This window comes from Symphodus melops, assembly GCF_947650265.1.
Source record: "Symphodus melops genome assembly, chromosome: 1".
Classification (NCBI taxonomy): Eukaryota; Metazoa; Chordata; class Actinopteri; order Labriformes; family Labridae; genus Symphodus; species Symphodus melops.
The window spans coordinates 44,362,999-44,380,012 of record NC_136691.1 but is presented as its reverse complement, the minus strand read 5'-3'; the positions used below and the strand labels follow the sequence as shown (position 1 = coordinate 44,380,012).

At 37.9% G+C, this 17,014-nt stretch overlaps 1 protein-coding gene across 3 annotated transcripts in view; it reads left to right on the top strand.

Moving 5' to 3' along the window:
* Positions 1 to 7,969: 7,969 nt before the first annotated feature.
* Positions 7,970 to 17,014, top strand: part of smarca2 (SWI/SNF related BAF chromatin remodeling complex subunit ATPase 2) — a 47,529-nt gene continuing 38,484 nt past the window's right edge. Inside the window, exons 1-10 of one of the 3 annotated variants that reach the window (XM_079351026.1) lie at positions 7,970 to 8,137; positions 8,234 to 8,299; positions 9,115 to 9,378; positions 9,968 to 10,097; positions 10,485 to 10,904; positions 12,193 to 12,294; positions 14,222 to 14,474; positions 15,261 to 15,387; positions 15,564 to 15,737; positions 16,662 to 16,835. In XM_079351026.1, coding sequence (XP_079207152.1) covers positions 9,145 to 9,378; positions 9,968 to 10,097; positions 10,485 to 10,904; positions 12,193 to 12,294; positions 14,222 to 14,474; positions 15,261 to 15,387; positions 15,564 to 15,737; positions 16,662 to 16,835 — 1,614 coding nt within the window. In that variant the 5' untranslated portion in view covers positions 7,970 to 8,137; positions 8,234 to 8,299; positions 9,115 to 9,144. Of the gene's footprint in view, positions 8,138 to 8,230; positions 8,300 to 9,114; positions 9,379 to 9,967; positions 10,098 to 10,484; positions 10,905 to 12,192; positions 12,295 to 14,221; positions 14,475 to 15,260; positions 15,388 to 15,563; positions 15,738 to 16,661; positions 16,836 to 17,014 lie in introns of all 3 variants that reach the window. The other 2 variants (XM_079351027.1, XM_079351028.1) reach the window with 2 other exon arrangements.

Here is a 17,014-nt window from a genome sequence, read left to right as displayed (position 1 = left end):
AGCGACCTTTAAGAAAACACCTAGTTTCAGTCACCTGTTGTGAAGATACAGGCTGAATTCTAACCTTTTTTTTTTAATCATCTAAATCATTTTCTTTGTTCAGTGGAGGTCTTTTGTAAGTTGTCCTTTTCAGTGTGCAGAGAAAACATCCTGTCCCCTTTTGTAAATTTGGCACCACAGATACAACTGCACAATTGTAGATGTATTCTATAAATAAAAGTGTGGGGGAAATGGTCTCTTGCCTCGAAGGGGCTATTTTTGTTCAAAAGCAGCAGCTATTTAAATGTTTACTTTGATACTTCTCATAAAAAGACTGACAAGGTTGACAAGGAGAACTTGTATCAGCATCCAAAAATGAAATCACTGCAATAAGACGTGGGGAAAGGGTGGGGGACAACAATTAACACTTCTTATTAACAAATTGAATCAGTACTTTTTTTTAACGGAACAAAACAAAGACTACGACACCAAGGGAAAACATGACACAAGTTGAAGTTCAAGAGGAACTTAAAACATTTGAGGGAAGTCTGATAAAATACAATTTCAATGAGGGAAAATGCAGACAAAAAAACAGAATCAACTTTTTGGTACAACATGCTATGAAGCAACACATTTCCAATGGTGAGACAATCCAGCAACTGAAAATGAAAAAAAAAAGCAGTTTGTGAACCATTAATGACATACATCAGGAGCAGGTGTGTAATGAGGTCAGGTGTTGTAATCAAGGACAGAGTGAACTGACATGTTACAATTTAAAACACAACAAGTAACGGGCAAGACAAAGTTTATGTAACAACTTTAGACAGTATATATTTTTCCTTTTTAGTGAAGAATATTTATACCTAGAAGAACCTTAACAATAAAAAACAAACAAACCAACACCCAAACAGACAACATATACAGTATGTGACACACTGTTCACCACCCCCCCAATTCACAGAGTTTACTTAGAAGTCAAACTCCATGGGAAAGTATTACATACCGGTAATACCACAAATGATCATTTCAGTCAATATTATCACATATCTTGGCTGAGAGGACAGAGGTAGGAAACTCTGACTTTCTCTTTTTCTGTATAATATTGATTATCTCAGACAGCTGTCAAACACAGACAAAATACTTACAAGTGTGTTTTCGAACAGAGTTGGATGACAACAAACAGATCCTCCAGACATGGAGATCTTTGGCCTTTTGACACCTCGCTTCCAAACCACGGCAGGTCAAAAAGCAGGAAAACATTTTGACCTCACAATTCCATGTATTTTGACAAAACAGAAGCAGCTGCCTATTGGAAATGTAAAACTTTCCATTTTAAATTTGAAGACATCTTTATTTTAATTCAGTCTGCCAGAGCATTTTGGACTGAACTGGACTTTTCCATAGACTAAGCCATTCATTGCTGAATCGTCAAACGCCAAATTTTGTGAGTGGAAACAAATTATTAGTTCCAGTGAGCCTATTATACCAGAGTGAGCTTCTTGTATCTTTTGTCTGCATCAATTCAGACAAACTACAAGCCAAAACACATTTACACATTTCATCCTTTAACACTGGATATTCACCAACAGACACATTCCTTGACTAATACAGATGGACACATTGTTCTCTTCTTTACATCTTAACACCTCTAACCCCTCTCCTGTGCATGTGGTTGAGATGAAGTGGTCTTAACAGCTCACAGATGCTCACCATGCACTGATGGTGGGCAGGTATTCAGGGTTGACTTCATCCCCCCTCTGAGCTGCTGAGATTCACTGTGACAAGTTCAAAACACATGCTGGCGTTTCAATTTTGGCCGAACCCCTGCTTCAGGCTGGAAAAGATGGGAACACATTTGGGTGAAAAAGAGGCAAACTAACCGCTCTGCCTGTTTCATCAGTTACATCTAATTCCAACCAGCATTTAAAGAAGAGGACACTACTTAATTAAAATGTTACACTAATCCCCCTTTAAAAAGTAAAATTATGTACAGCATTTTCATTTTTTTTAAACTAAAGACACCGTTTAAGATTAATATTTAGTTTCATAATTGTTTGATCAAAATAACTGATAAAAGAAATAAAAAACAAATTCTTTATGGACAAAGTTAAGATTTGCAGTCCCATGGTTCCTTCCTAACACTTAACAAGTGTCTATTTTATAAGTTTGGGACACATGACAGAAAAAATCGATAGTGCTGCTTCTTCCATCAAAATGTTGACAGATTGTTGAACAGTTTTTCCCAAAGTACTTCAAGAGATTATGGTTGTTTTGCTTGCAGCATTTCTCACAATAAATGACGAAATTTTAAATATGCCTGATAGTGTGCTTGGTTGTGCTCAAGGTTAAATATTTAAACCACCTCCAAGGACAGTGAGGTTCCCAATCTCGAGCATCCGTTATATTGGGGGTCACAGGCACCAGAGCAAAGTGCTATAGCTCCCTATTGTGGATCTGTTAAACATCAGTTAAGATCACAAAGTGGGCCCAATATGAGATCATTCTCGAAGAAATTCTGTATATTTGTTTGAATACATTCTGTCTTACAGCGGATTTTACCAAAGCTCACTGAAAATTCTGCTACCTAAACATACAAACCCGAAAAACACAAGATGGAGACTATACCATCATTACTGGATTCAGCAAATGTTCAACACATGCTCAGGTGCTCTCACACTCTTGTCTCTTTTGGTGACAATAAGAAGTTGTATTAAAGGGTCTTAGAGGGGGAGCCAAAAGTTTTTTTATTTTTATTTTTTACTTCCAGTCCACTTTCTTTTTCCATAATGATCCCAATCTAGACATTTCTTAAACCATGACAAGGCCACCTTTCTATTGACAAAGTAGTTATTTCGCCTCAAACCCACATATTTTTTCTTTTGTGAGTTCACAACCTTGCCTTGAACATAGTGGTGTGAGATAAGAGGATTTTTTTAATTTGATCTTTTAAGTAAATTGTCCTTCCTGTTGAAGGGCATACATTTGAATAGCTTTATATGTGTTCTTCTGAAGGGAATATATTCAGAATATTTGATCTAATTTGGAGGACTTGTCATTATTTGATAGCAGGAAGCAAAGTTAAGATTTATTTCCATGTAACTGTTCCAGATTTTCTTTTTGACTGCTTACCAGTATCTGCAGATTGCTTAAACATCATCTGCTGACAATCAACATCTGTGCTTATTTGTAATCTGTCAAAAGATATTATAAGGCTGCTTTACCCCTGATCACTATCATGCTGCTGCTCTAGTAAAGCCAGGGCCACCAGATGTAAAGCAGGTTGTAATATTAAACAGCACGCTTTAACAGTGAATGGCAGAACACCTGCAACAAAAGCAACTACAAAGAAGCTTCCACTGACAGCATTTCCTCTCCGCTCAGCCTCCTTCATGACCCCGACACCATCTTGGAAAAAGATCTCAGCCCCATTATTCTGGACTAGACGCTGGTCCCAGGGGAGAACTCAAAGGCAACTCCAGCAAATTGAGCACTAGCAGGCAGAGATTGAGGGAGGAGTGATAAGGGAGGGCATGGTACACCTGCCCGTAAATCTTCCAGAAGTTTTCCTTCCACAAGAACCACTTAAAGAGAAATGACAAGCACTGGTCAAGATGTTTAGGAAATCATTTACTTAGACAAAACAGCAGGCAGAGTCCGGAATGGACATATCCAAGAACCACTGCACAATGAATTTGGATTTCTCCCGTTATGCAGTATTAGACCTCTATATTAGGATAACACACACACACACACACACACACACACACACACACACACCTATACACACACACACACACACACACACACACATGCACACACAGGCAGGCTCACACACACACAGACACACACACACACACACACACACACACAAACACACAGAGCTAGATAACAAGAAATTGAATGAAGATAATGAAAAGATTAAATGCCTGATACCATTACTGCAGAAATGGATAAAACAGCATGGCCATAAACACTGTAATAAAAAGCTTAAAGGAGAAGAGGAGTGTAAAATATCACAGTGCAGCACAAAAGGTTTCTATTCCATTCCATCTTTTTACATGCTGCAATATTGAATTGTGTTTTCGATGGTTGCGGGTTGCATGTACTTGCGTTTTTGTTAGTTTTTTGAGTTTTTACATGCATGAGTTTAAGCTAAATACTGACAAAAAAATTGTATAAACAGAAAATAGACTGAATATATTTTCACTTACATGAAAATATTTTTAATTTAAACATTTTAAAACCAAATGTAAAAGATGAACAGATTGACTTCAAAGATGACTAACTGAGATGAAAAACAAGTAAAAAAAAAAAAAAAAGAGAATGACAAAAACATTTGTTTTTCTTTGAGCTTCCAATCAAACATCAATGGTACAATGCTTTGTGGAATGAGGAGGGTGACATTCAAAGTCCTTAACAAGTAACAACAAAGCTAATGTTAACAAAATGTGGTTTAGGCTTTTTTAAAGAAATTATTAAACGTAAATTTGGCCTCATTCTTTTTTCTTTTTCGTGTTAAACCATCTCTTCATCATTTGACTCTGAATATAAAGTTACTACACCACAATATAAGCATTAGTTATTCAAATAGGACAATCAGATAACTTAAATAGAAAGCAAACAGCTTGATTCCTAATGTCTCATGTAAAACTCATTATAGCACTCCCTTTGTTTGCACACACCCACTTTAACTACACACTGCATTGGCATGAACACATGACTGTGTGTGTGGCTTGCTTGTAGCTTAGTGTACCTGTAATGCATGAACATTAAGGTAAAGAAAATCAAGACATTACTCTCTCACAAATACGCTTGATTTATCTTTTCAGTACAAACTATATACTCTAGCTATCAACTGTGAATCTCTTGCAATTGAAAGCTATCAGATCCTTAATTAGATCAGATACATTGAATTGATATTCTTGATGTAATCAATTCCTTATCAAAATGTGTGCAGTATATTGGAATATTTGCACAAGTTGTATTTTACAGTTACTATTGTGTTTTAGAGTGAAAACCTCGGTCCACATTCATGCAAAGATTAAATGTTGACTTTTACAGTATGGATTAAAGGTGATTACAATATGACAAAATATGTGTAGAAAAGTCTACTTGCTTATTATGTTATGCATACCTTTAATGTATATATCTATCTACACATTTTGTTCTTATCTTTTGTAATTTCAAACACAATTTAGCATCTTCAAATTGCTACAGCTATTTTACTATGCTGTTGGACCTGTTTTTCCTGTTGTCCAAAAAGGTGGAGAAACAGAAATTAATTTTCACTTTAAATAAATATATGAATAAACATTTGAATCATTCAGCAGAAAAAAACAAAACAAAAGCATTTGATCACTGAAAGCATTTTAATGCTATTATATGAAATCACTAGTTTAACTGGTTGTTACAAAGGCTTAAGGTCGCAGGTTCACTTCACAATGCTGTTTGGTGCACATCATCCCCCATTCTCTCTCTCCACAATTCATATTCAGAAAAAGCAAATATATTTCAAATTGCACACTTAGTAAACTAATCTTAATTATTATTGTTTTCTTCAGTCTACAATCATAAAACCTTTTAAAGTTTGTGTGTGTAATACCTTAGATCTCCTGACTGAATACTCTACTGGAATGTTAAAAAATAAGATCACAGAATTCGAAGCGTGAGAAAAGTATTTCATGCTGAATTTTTTCTTCACACAACATGTCAGCATCTTGACCCATTCAAATGTATTCTACTTTCCATTTCTAGATATATAAAGCATGAGGGGATTACCAAAGACAAGAAGATAAAAAAGTTCAAGGGACGTTCTTTGCATTCGTAAAAGAGAGTTCCATTGTTCAACCCATCTATTTAAAACCCTAGACACTTTGAATAAAATATCACGCCACTGATTCACCGGAGCCTTTTACGGAGGGTTTCAAGGTGAATGGAAGCCACAACCACTAGTCCTTTCACTGCCAAATGATTGCGGCCGAGTCTTTCCTGGCTCGCTGATCTGATGGGGGACAGTGGCTTTGACCGCAAAGTTAATTATGTTTATTTATTTGAGTAAAAATTTACATCCAGGAACCCTGTGCACATCCTTTATGGAGAGCTGTAAGAAAAGGCAGGATTGTTGAGGAGGGGAAGTTAAGATCAAAGTTAAAATGCATGGCTTTGTTTATTATTATGTGAGCTATTCAAATGATGAGCTGACAGGCTGCAGTGCTTTGTCTGTCTTACAAGGTCATCCAAGTGTCATCAACAATGGATAGCTAGACAGCTTCCCTTTTTGAAATAAATAGAAATACATTTTTCTAAACTTAATCATAACATCCAGTGGGTTGTGTGTGTTTAAAGCTGAGCTAAATTGAATATGTACATTTTAATTGTATCTTATTATTTTATTTTAAGGAGTTCAAAAACCTAATTCATAAAATAATTCATATTGTTTTGAAAATGTTTTAAAGGAGAGATGACAAGACACACAGACATTAGTTTTGTTTAGTTTTTATTGATTTAACTTTATTTTAAAAAAGACACTTGGTAAATGCAAATGAAGAATATGAATTACGAGTAAAACAACAGGACAGTATTACATTTCTATGTCAAGTTTGAACAAACAAAACAATGAAAGAAACCACATTTTTAAAGTTGTTTCCTTATTGGATTTTCAGTTATTTCACAAAACCCACATTTTTCAAAACTATTTCAAGTAAAGATTGAGGAAAGAATGTTTGAATATTTCAGTTTTTAAACACTTTCTTGTTTTTATTTTACGTTATTTGGATAAGATACTTTTGATGTAAATGCAGACACATGATGAACTGTACACTGCTGAAAAAAGCAGGGCATATATTTTAAAAACTGTCAGCTTAAAAACAAAAAAACAAATGATCTCAAAGAAAAAAGCTAGATCTTTTCATGATGGAAACAAAACAAGGTTTCTGATATCAGGAGGATGCAAATGGAGCCTGACTAAACCTGTGTGATATTTGCATCGTTTTCCTTTGAAACTATGCTATCATCAGACTCACAAAGTTAGTGTTTGTAAATGAGGACTAACACTCAATCACTCTTCACTTGGCATGTTTATTTAGAGCTTAGATGTCTGTGGTCATTTATTACCAGCCTGCCAGGTGTTTCTGTGTTGCTTCTCAGAGCTGTAGAGGCCTGTTTACTGAGTTGCGGTTGGTCACTAATGCCATCTAGTGTTTACTGTGGGAAGAGCACATCTATTTTAAAAGGTTTTGCCCTCTTCATTTCCCTCTTAACAGTTAAATAATTAGCTTTACAATATAAGAACATGTTTGAGCTATTGCCTTTGTATTTACTGGTTTAAACACCTAAATGAAATTAAAATGATACTGATATTTGGTTAAAAAGTCAGATAACTTCCATGTGTCTTCAGTGTTAATGTAACATATGCCAATGTCCCCTTTTCTGTAAATACTTATTTCCAAATTTACAATGTAACATATATGTATGCATACACGTAAAAACACACGTTATTTTTGCTGCACTGTATACTATGGTATTTTTTTTTCACATTTTTTTTGGCTTTAAAATCAGAAAAGAAGAAATCTTCTGGATGTGAGTCTATAGAGTATAAACTCTATACTCTACTAAAGTATTTACTCCCAAAACATTTAAATTATATTACTTCTTTGTGTTTATGATCTACTATAACTAACCGAGCATGATTTTAAAATAATCAGTTAAAACAACACAACAGATTTGGGCTATTTATTGTTAAAATACAGTAAATTGTTTAGCAGTAACCTACTGGTAAATAAAAATAATTTTCTGTTTGCAATAGTGCTAACCTAAAATAGTAAACATACATTACAAGAATATTACAACATGGTGAAGGCCCCAAACAAGATCTCCATTTTTCTATCAAAAGATTAACACAGTGTCGTCTACTGAACTCTAAAGTTACAGTATACAAACACGCCCAAGAAGCGACACGAGATGATTGGCGACTAATATAGCCAATCATTGCGAAGGTAGGGGTGGGATTTCCGGCAACATTGACAAATCAGTGATGGCGACTCGACAGAATGTTTAACATGTCAACACAGAGGGGGAGTGAACTTCTGAACAGCAGTCATATTTTGAAGAATCATAATATATTTAACCTGATTGAATGCAGTTACAGTTTAGCCGAAAGGTAAAATGACCAACAGCACTTCATTTCTGATCAATGTGGATATGTTTCTACTTACTGTATAAGCTAACTGTCCAAACTTTCTGACGCGGAAAGCAGGAGATCTTCTAACCAAAGCCAGCGCCTCCCTGACCAGCGAGCAGGCTAACTGCTATGCTAAGCAACGTAAGCTAACTGTTAGCAACAGCGGACTTCCTCTACGGCCGAGGGTTGCACGCAATCTTCAAAACGTCCCGGTTGTCTTTCTGTTGTGGTCCTCGCATCTCAATTTGACATCTAACGTCTATATATGCCTTTTGTAATGTCCTCAAGGTCATGTCATGATGCTTGACTTTTACCCAAAGTTTAAATTTGTGTGACTGCAACATCCGTGATGGCCACCCGTTTTTTTTGGGGAAGCCATGATCCAATCAGAGTTAGTTCAGCAGAGTGAAAGTAACCAAGCTAACGTTACTGTACATGTACAGGAAAAATACAAATAGACCTTTACGACACTCCGCTTTTGTATTTTACTAACTATTTGATCGTTGATAGATTTGTTGAGAGATTTCGAGAACATAGACGTACGTGTTTTGACAGTCCTGCTGGAGAATAACAGAGATGAGTCGTTGTGTTGTGGAAACACATGCTGTCAACGTGCAGTCATTGTATCAGCTAATTATTCTCATTTGGGTAGCAGTCCAAAACGTGTGTTAAAGTCTAATGAAAATGTAATCTTATGTAAACATCTGTTGCTAATACTAGACGACCAGGACGCCCTGTGAACTCAGTCGTGTGATAATAATTAACTAGCTGTTTTACAGGCCCTCTTTATTTCTATTAAAAATCCACCTGAGAAATTATTTTTTTCTTCCAATATTATCATAATTTACGCAGCAATAGTAACGGAAATATTTGTATCTATATTTCATATTTTCAATATTCTATCTGCCTTTAAAAAGGTAATTACCGTTAAAATCCTTTTTCATTTTTTTCTGAAGCTGTTTGGAGTCCTTCCAGCAGTTCAGTAGATGTCCACCCCTTCAGACACCTCTGGTGGTATGTCCCATCCTGGCCCCTCTCCAGGGGCTGGTATGTCCCCAGGGCCCATCTTGGGCCCTAGTCCTGGACCGGACCCCTCACCAGGTTCTGTCCATAGTATGATGGGACCAAGTCCTGGACCAGGAACACCCAACGCACCTCATGGCATGCAGGGCCAGGGACAAAATGAATACCCTCAGGATGCAATGTATCCTATGCACAAGGTACCATATGCTTGTTACTAAATCATGTTTTTATGTCAAATCTTCACAAGAGCACTATTGTGTTATAGATCTAAAACAGATTTAGTCATTACGGTTTATTTTGTGACAAGATCATGACTAATACAACATGAACTTATTGGCTCAATCCAGTACATGTAATACATTATGTGATAGACACAAATAAGTTAGAGAAATAGCAAACTTATAGTTTTATATTAAGTGTCTCTGTGACCAGATTTGTGCTCAATAAGGCAACAATAGTTATTTTTATAAATGTTTTTTTCTGTTGTGCTTATAATGAAAGGATGTTTATTTGTGCCATACCTTAAATCACGTGTCCTCTTAAATACATTCATGTCCAAAAAAAAAGAGAGATTACAACTGAAAATGTCCAGTTCCTACAGTCCTGAAATATGTGTGAGTCGAGGGAGTCGAATGGCCCAGGACAAAGAAAGGTGTTTATTTTTTTTCTCTGAGTAGGGTTAGATTCCTTTTTTTCCTTTTGTGATTTCAGGCACGTGTTAGAGTAAAGCTCTTAGAGAAATTACATTTGCACATTTCTAATAAATGTTTTTGTGCTTGTTTTCAGACCATGGAGGGGATGAACGACAAGACCATGGCAGACGCGATACACTTTGGTCATATGAAAGGTGTGGGGATGAGATCTCTGCATAGCGGTATGGGGCCTCCACAGAGTCCTATGGACCAGCACAGCCAAGGTGCATCTTCTCCCTTTGTTGTTACCTGAAAGAAAATGAGAAACCTGAGTAGTTCTTAAAGACAGGAGCTCCTCTCTTTAAAATGCATGCAAACTCTTAAAAAGTAGGCTTACAGATTAAACATGACATTCATCTAAAATAAGAAATTTCTCAGATTATTTTTTTTTTTGATACTGTTGTTTCAAGAAGAGAGACAAAACTAAACGAGACACGCCAGTTGTATTATTATGAACATAATTTTTGTTCATTCTTTACGTCTTAATAATAATCTAGAGCCCTTAGATTTTGTTTATAACCTCTTACTTGAGCTCAGATCCTCAGGTTGAGAAACATTGGATTATTATGAAATATATGGATGTACTGAAAACACCTTCTTGTCCCCTGTAGGATACATGTCACCCCATCCGTCTCCCATGAGTATCCATGAGCATGCTTCAAGTCCCATGTCAGGAGGTGGAGGTGGTGGTGGGGGGCCCACACCACCACACATGCCTCCCACCCAGTCAGGCCCTATGATGTCCATGGATCCGCAGGGTGCCATGCCCAACATGAGCCAGCAGGGACGAGGCCCTTCTGCCTTTAGTCCAGTGCAGCTTCAGCAGCTCAGAGCTCAGATCCTGGCCTACAAGATCCTTGGGCGTGGTCAACCTCTGCCTGAAAACCTCCAACTGGCTGTTCAGGGTAAGAGGAGTCTACCCACAATGCAGCAGCAACATCAGCATCAACAGCAGCAGCAGCAGCAGCATCAGCAACAGCAACAGCAACAGCAACAGGCCCCTGGTGCCAGTCCTTACAACAGGCCTCCAGGTAAGCTGAATAACATAAACAGGTTAGTTTGCTATAATTAAGTGCATCTTATATTGTTGTGACTTACAACAGTAATGGGTTCTTTAAGCTAAAATGTATTGTATAGCTATAAAACAATAGTATGGTTGTATTTTTACAATTAAATCCAACTGATCTTAACTCATGTGATACTTTAATATAAGCTCTGTGTCCCCCATGACATGTAAGCCAGGCAGCCTGAAAACACAGATGCTTCATATCTCAGTGCTGCTAAGAATTTGACCTGAGAGTGTCCACATCTGTAATGTAGGCTGGCAGTTGATGGAGTCTGCCATGGACAGTGTGGCAGCTTGCATTGACAGAGCAGTTGTAATTGTATCATCAATAAAATATGTTTTCCTATCTCAAATAGGTTTTCATGGTCAAACCCTCCAAGAAATCTCCTTACAGTATATTTAGAGATATATCAGCCTGTAAATGTAGAAAAACAGTGATTTGAAAATAGTAGTCTTTATTTTAAACCGGTTTGACATATGCACTCCTGAAAAGGAGGAACATATTCTCCTGTCCTGGCTGTTCAAAGACAATAACGTTTACTCTACGACGCTATAATGAGAATATTTGCTTGAACGTTAATGCTACGTTACAATGAAAGAGCAGAGAGCAACATACGGGCGAACAAAAAAACGTAACACAGACCTTTAATTACGTGCACAGAGATCGTAGTGGTGCACTCTATGCACCGTGCAGCAGTCACAGGATACAAAGGCCACTCCCCACTCCCATTGGCTCGAGGTGAATTCTCCGGAAAAGATCCTGCTGCGTTCTCACATCAGCTGTCTCAGACTGGCTGCAGAAAAAACTCTCAGGAGTCTGGCAGGAGAAACTCAAGGTGATAATGTGACAGTTTTCGTTCACATATACCAAGAGATTTCTGCAAGTGTGAAAGCCCTATAAGAGAATAATAAATGAAATACCATGTGAGTAATCTGTGTCACAGAAATTCTTGCGTGCAAAAAAAACCCAATTCTGAGTTCATATTCTCCTACATGGTATTAATGTTTCTTTTATTTTGATTTTGATTTTATAAAACGTGTTTTAAAGGTGTAGTTTTGAACTGCCTTTTCTCGGCAGGTCAAAAGATATGTGAAAACTACAAAAAATAAACAAGCAGGGAAATATGATCACCTTTTTTTTTTTTTTATTCTACGATCTCCTCAGTGATCCACTATCAGTTTTTTTCTCCACAAAAAAGGCTCAGAGGAAATTGCAACAGATACATTTTTAAAATATGTTACTGTGTTGAAAGGTATGCCAATGGCACCTATGGGTGGTTCCCAGACAAGTCTCTGCTCTACTCCAACCATGCAAGGACATAATCAGAGCACAGGACCCAAGCCTTGGTCTGATGGTAAGTAAGCACTGTAAAGGTTCATATGTCGAGTCCAGGGACAAAGCTCTGCGGAACCAGTGACCTATTTATTCAGAGAAGTTAAATATAATTTACATAACATTTTGAAATGTGTAAAATCCACAGAAAATACGATTTTTACTTATTAAAATGTGATAGCACTATTTCAAGTACATTGTTCTATTTTTCTTTAGTATCCTTATTAGGATGTAAGCTTAACGGCAGATACAAGGCAAGTCCTTCACACATGACATCAAAGGTTCAGGACGGAGAGAAAAAGAGACATTTAAATAAAAGATTTAAAAATCACTAAAGCAACCAGTCGGAGTCATAGAGAAAACTAAATATGAAAATATGTTTCAAAATGAGATCCAGAAGAAATAAAGAACTGTGCCATAAACTAAATGAAGAAATGAATAAGGAATGTAATGATGTGATCTGCTCTGCACGCCTGTCAGTGTTTTAGTGCTCTGGAATTCTTCACTACATTCACCTGCTGGTCTCGCCCAATCAAAACACGTTCTGTTTAACAAATGAAGAAACACGATTGGAGGATCTAGTTTGTAGACATGCTTCAGAGTTGTTCACACTGTTGTCACTCAGTTTAAACACAAATGTCTTTAAATTGATTTACATAGCACAATAAGAAGCCCTTTACAGTGAAAACGGTGGAATTTTAAACCACTAATAGGTTACTAAAAGGTAAGTAAAAGAGAACAAATCCAAACATATAGAGTCACTCTAAGCCAGTAGGTGTCAGTAAGGATTAAAAGAGATACGACGCAACAGAAGGAGTTGTTGCTTGGTTTTTTAAATTCTCCTTCATTGGTCATCAAACACAGGAGGTCAGTAGAGGTTGCTAGCTAATGTGCTGCTTTCGTTAGCCCAACTTATTTGGGGTTTATCTGCCATGCCATGTATCTACATTTAAAAGCATTAAAAACTCAATGAATTGATTTTCCTCCAACACTCTTTTTTCGACACTAAAGTCTTCTACACACTTGAAAGAGGGGGGGGGGGGAGTCTTTGACAGCTGGTTGCTTTCTTAAACTCATCGTTGGATGCAACTGAACTCTACAAGTTTAACCTTTAACAGCACGTGTGGACTGAAGTCACAGCGGGCTTCATTAGCTTTAACTTCCATCACACCTCTTCATTCAACACTTCGGGTTTAAGAGTAACCGGGACACACCCAGCTGTTTGATGTGTAGTCTTACATCAGATTCTCTTTGATAGGAGGCCAAAGTCAATTCCCTGAAGCTGCACGAGGTAGGGTCGAAAGATGCTGCAATCTGAGGTTGAGATACAAAACATGGTGGAACAACTCATGCTTTGAAGGTGCCCACGTTATTTTTTCAAAGATTAAATTCATCCCCAAAGCAACAACACGCTTCAATTTAATGAGAGCTCAGGCAAAATGAAGTTTAATTATTGTTGTTAAGAAATCATTTCTAGTAGGCATCGAAGTTTTCGATGTCAAAGTCCCAATTTTCTTTTCAGGGGAAACGGTTATTTTCACTTCCTGTTTTTCTTGTGGGCTTAAATAAATTTTTTTTTTTTTTCAACAAACGTTGGATGCTATGATTAGGGTCCCTGATGAAAAGATGGTATCTGTCAATTTTAAGCACTGATTTGTTTATTTATTGACGTCCTTGTCTTCTGAGTATTACATTCATTAAAACATTTGCAAGCGGACGAGGCAGCGGACAGATGATTGTGCAGCTAAACCTTTAAACTGAAATATTGGTTTTATAATGGCTATGAAATTAAAAACATGTATTACCACCACGCCATGTTTTTGGTTTCAGATTTAAAAATGTGCTTTCTCTGTTGTTGGGAGGAAACGCTACACTGAATGCATACAACATCAATATCGAAACAGCTCTGTGAATTTGACCCATTAACTGACAGAGCCGTTTCCTTCCAGGTCAGAGTGGTGAAAATCAAGCCAACATTCAGAAGCACATCACCGCTGCTGCCAGCGGACGTCCATCCCCTGCTCCCCCTCCGGTCTCCGCTGTGCCAGCTGGACCCATGCCAGGCAGCTCGGTGAACCCCCAGCCTCCTGGGCAGCAGGTGTCCCCCATGCTCCAGATGCAGCAGAAACAGAACCGCATCACACCAATTCAGAAACCCCAGGGCTTGGACCCTGTGGGGATCCTTCAAGAGAGGGAGTACAGGTATGTATCTCTATACGCTAGTTTAACTTGTGCAGTACATCAACATCAGAATCTAAGATCAATCAAACTGCTGAATGATCTGCACTCACCTTCTACCACTCGAGACCGTGTTGGGAGTAGCGTCTGTGTGTTCTGCAGGTGATCAGAGAGAGAGAAGAACGAGTCGTCTCAGGTGTCAGCTCTCTTTTAAAACAACGATAGTGTTACGAAGACTCATGTTAAATATGAACCTTCTTATTCTACTTTTCTGTGCAGCTGGTTGCTGTCAAAAGTTATTCTGCACTTTTTTCCACACCATTAACAACAAGCTTCCCTACACAAGGCTCTCGAGTTACACTTTTTAAACCGTTGTCTTTTTTATATATTGCGTTTGACAGTTTTAAATGTAATTTAAGTTAAGTGCATGTTACAGCAGCCTCTAATGCTGCACATGAAGAATGGAGCCTCCTCCCCCTGCATACTCGGACTACTGTTTGAGTTTTGGGGCAGTGCAGTCTTTAAAATATTCCATATATAAGTATATTTCCTGTTCACTTGAGTCCTGATGGATGTACAAGTCGACTAGTTAATGGGATGGAGGCATGCAACATTGGAGCAGTTGTATGTGAGTATGTATATATATATATATATATATATATATATATATATACCCCTCTTGTTTCATGTTTGTCTCTCTGATGTGAGAGATGAGGAAGATTTGACACCAAGACTGATGAGGTTTAGATTGTTTTGACCCCAAAATAAGCTTAAAATCAAACTGTGCATTGGTTTTATGTTTTCCCACAGATTACAGGCTCGGATAGCACATCGAATTCAGGAGCTGGAGAGTTTGCCAGGATCGCTGCCTCCCGACCTGAGGAATAAAGCCACAGTGGAGCTCAAGGCACTGCGTCTGCTCAACTTTCAGCGGCAGGTAGACAACAGTGTCATGTTTGATGTGACAGCACAGAACAAGATTTCCTCTTTTGAAGAGATTAAGACTCCTATAGATAACAGTGTTTAATGTATCAACTGTCTACATATGCAATGTATAGATTAAGTTTTCTACAGTTTTCAAATACCTGTAAGTGGGACCTGTTCTATCTTTAGCTGAGACAGGACGTGGTGGCATGTATGAGGAGAGACACGACTCTGGAGACAGCCCTCAACTCTAAGGCTTACAGACGCAGCAAGCGGCAGACGCTGAGGGAGGCTCGTATGACGGAGAAGCTGGAGAAACAACAGAAGCTTGAGCAGGAGAAGAAGCGTAGGCAGAAACATCAGGTGAAGCACAAATCCAGATCCGTATATCAATGTCTGAAGTAGAAGTTATCTTTACATTGGATTTTCTTTTGGAACCAGAACCAACTGCTGGCAATTTTAAAGCATCTCAACATTGTCATCACTATCAAACCCTTAAGCCCTGTGTCCAGATAGTGTTATTTTTTCTGCCTGGGGAAAAAGCGCAGCGCGCAGCTTCTTTTCTTTTGTCTGAAATGCAGCCTTTCCGAAACACTCAAGATAAAAATCTTTCAACTGTTCAGAAAGGCGATGTTGACGTCAGCTGGGCTCTTTTACAAATGTATGATATTCCCCGCAGTTTTGCCGCCTACGGCAATCCTCTGTGTCTGATCGGCAAATAAAAGATGAAAAATAAAAGAACATAAGAACACAATAAAAAGTAACGGAGCAGTGGCCGTTGTCAGCAGTCTGTTGTCATAGAGACAGGACTTATATGCAGCACCTCTTAAAAATGCTAGATGGACACAGGACCTTTCACCTGTCTTCACCTTAGTCTTTGTATTGAGCCTATAGAGCATTAGCACATTTTTCCACCATGTGATATTCTAGCGGCTGTGTCAGATTTCTTTGAATGCCCTTTAAATAACTGCTTCATGATACAAACACAACCATCAATCACTTTGACTTTGAGCTTTATGTTTTCTTCAAGCTTTCACTGACAGTTGAAGCTGAAGAGACAAACGAAGGACATCATTATTCTTTTTTTTTACTTTGGGCATCCACACTCAGAAGAAAATTAAACAATGTCAGAAAGCTGAAGGTTTGAGAGCGACGGCATCAAACGCTCCATCCATGCTGAAGAGAATCAATTCCAAGTGGAGTCTGGCAGCACAGCGCTCCGCCACCCTTAATGCTGTCAAAATAGTATTTATACCTCAACTAGTTGTTTATGTGTTGTTTTTTCAGGAATATCTCAACAGCATCCTTCAGCACGCTAAAGACTTCAAAGAGTACCATCGCTCAGTGTCAGGTAAAATGCAGAAACTCACCAGAGCTATCGCCAACTGGCACACCAACACCGAGCGCGAACAGAAGAAGGAGACTGAGAGGATCGAGAAGGAGAGGATGAGGAGACTGATGGTGAGCAACGAAAAGTCCACATACGTTTTTTTATTTTTTTTTATCGCACCTTTGCAAAATATTGTTTCACAGTCATTAAGAGCAGAAGTCATTTTAGGTTTGACTTTTAGGGTTTCAATTTTACTTTGCAGCTGCAGGAGGTCAGAAAAACGTTGTGTAACGAGTTTAACTCACTCAGT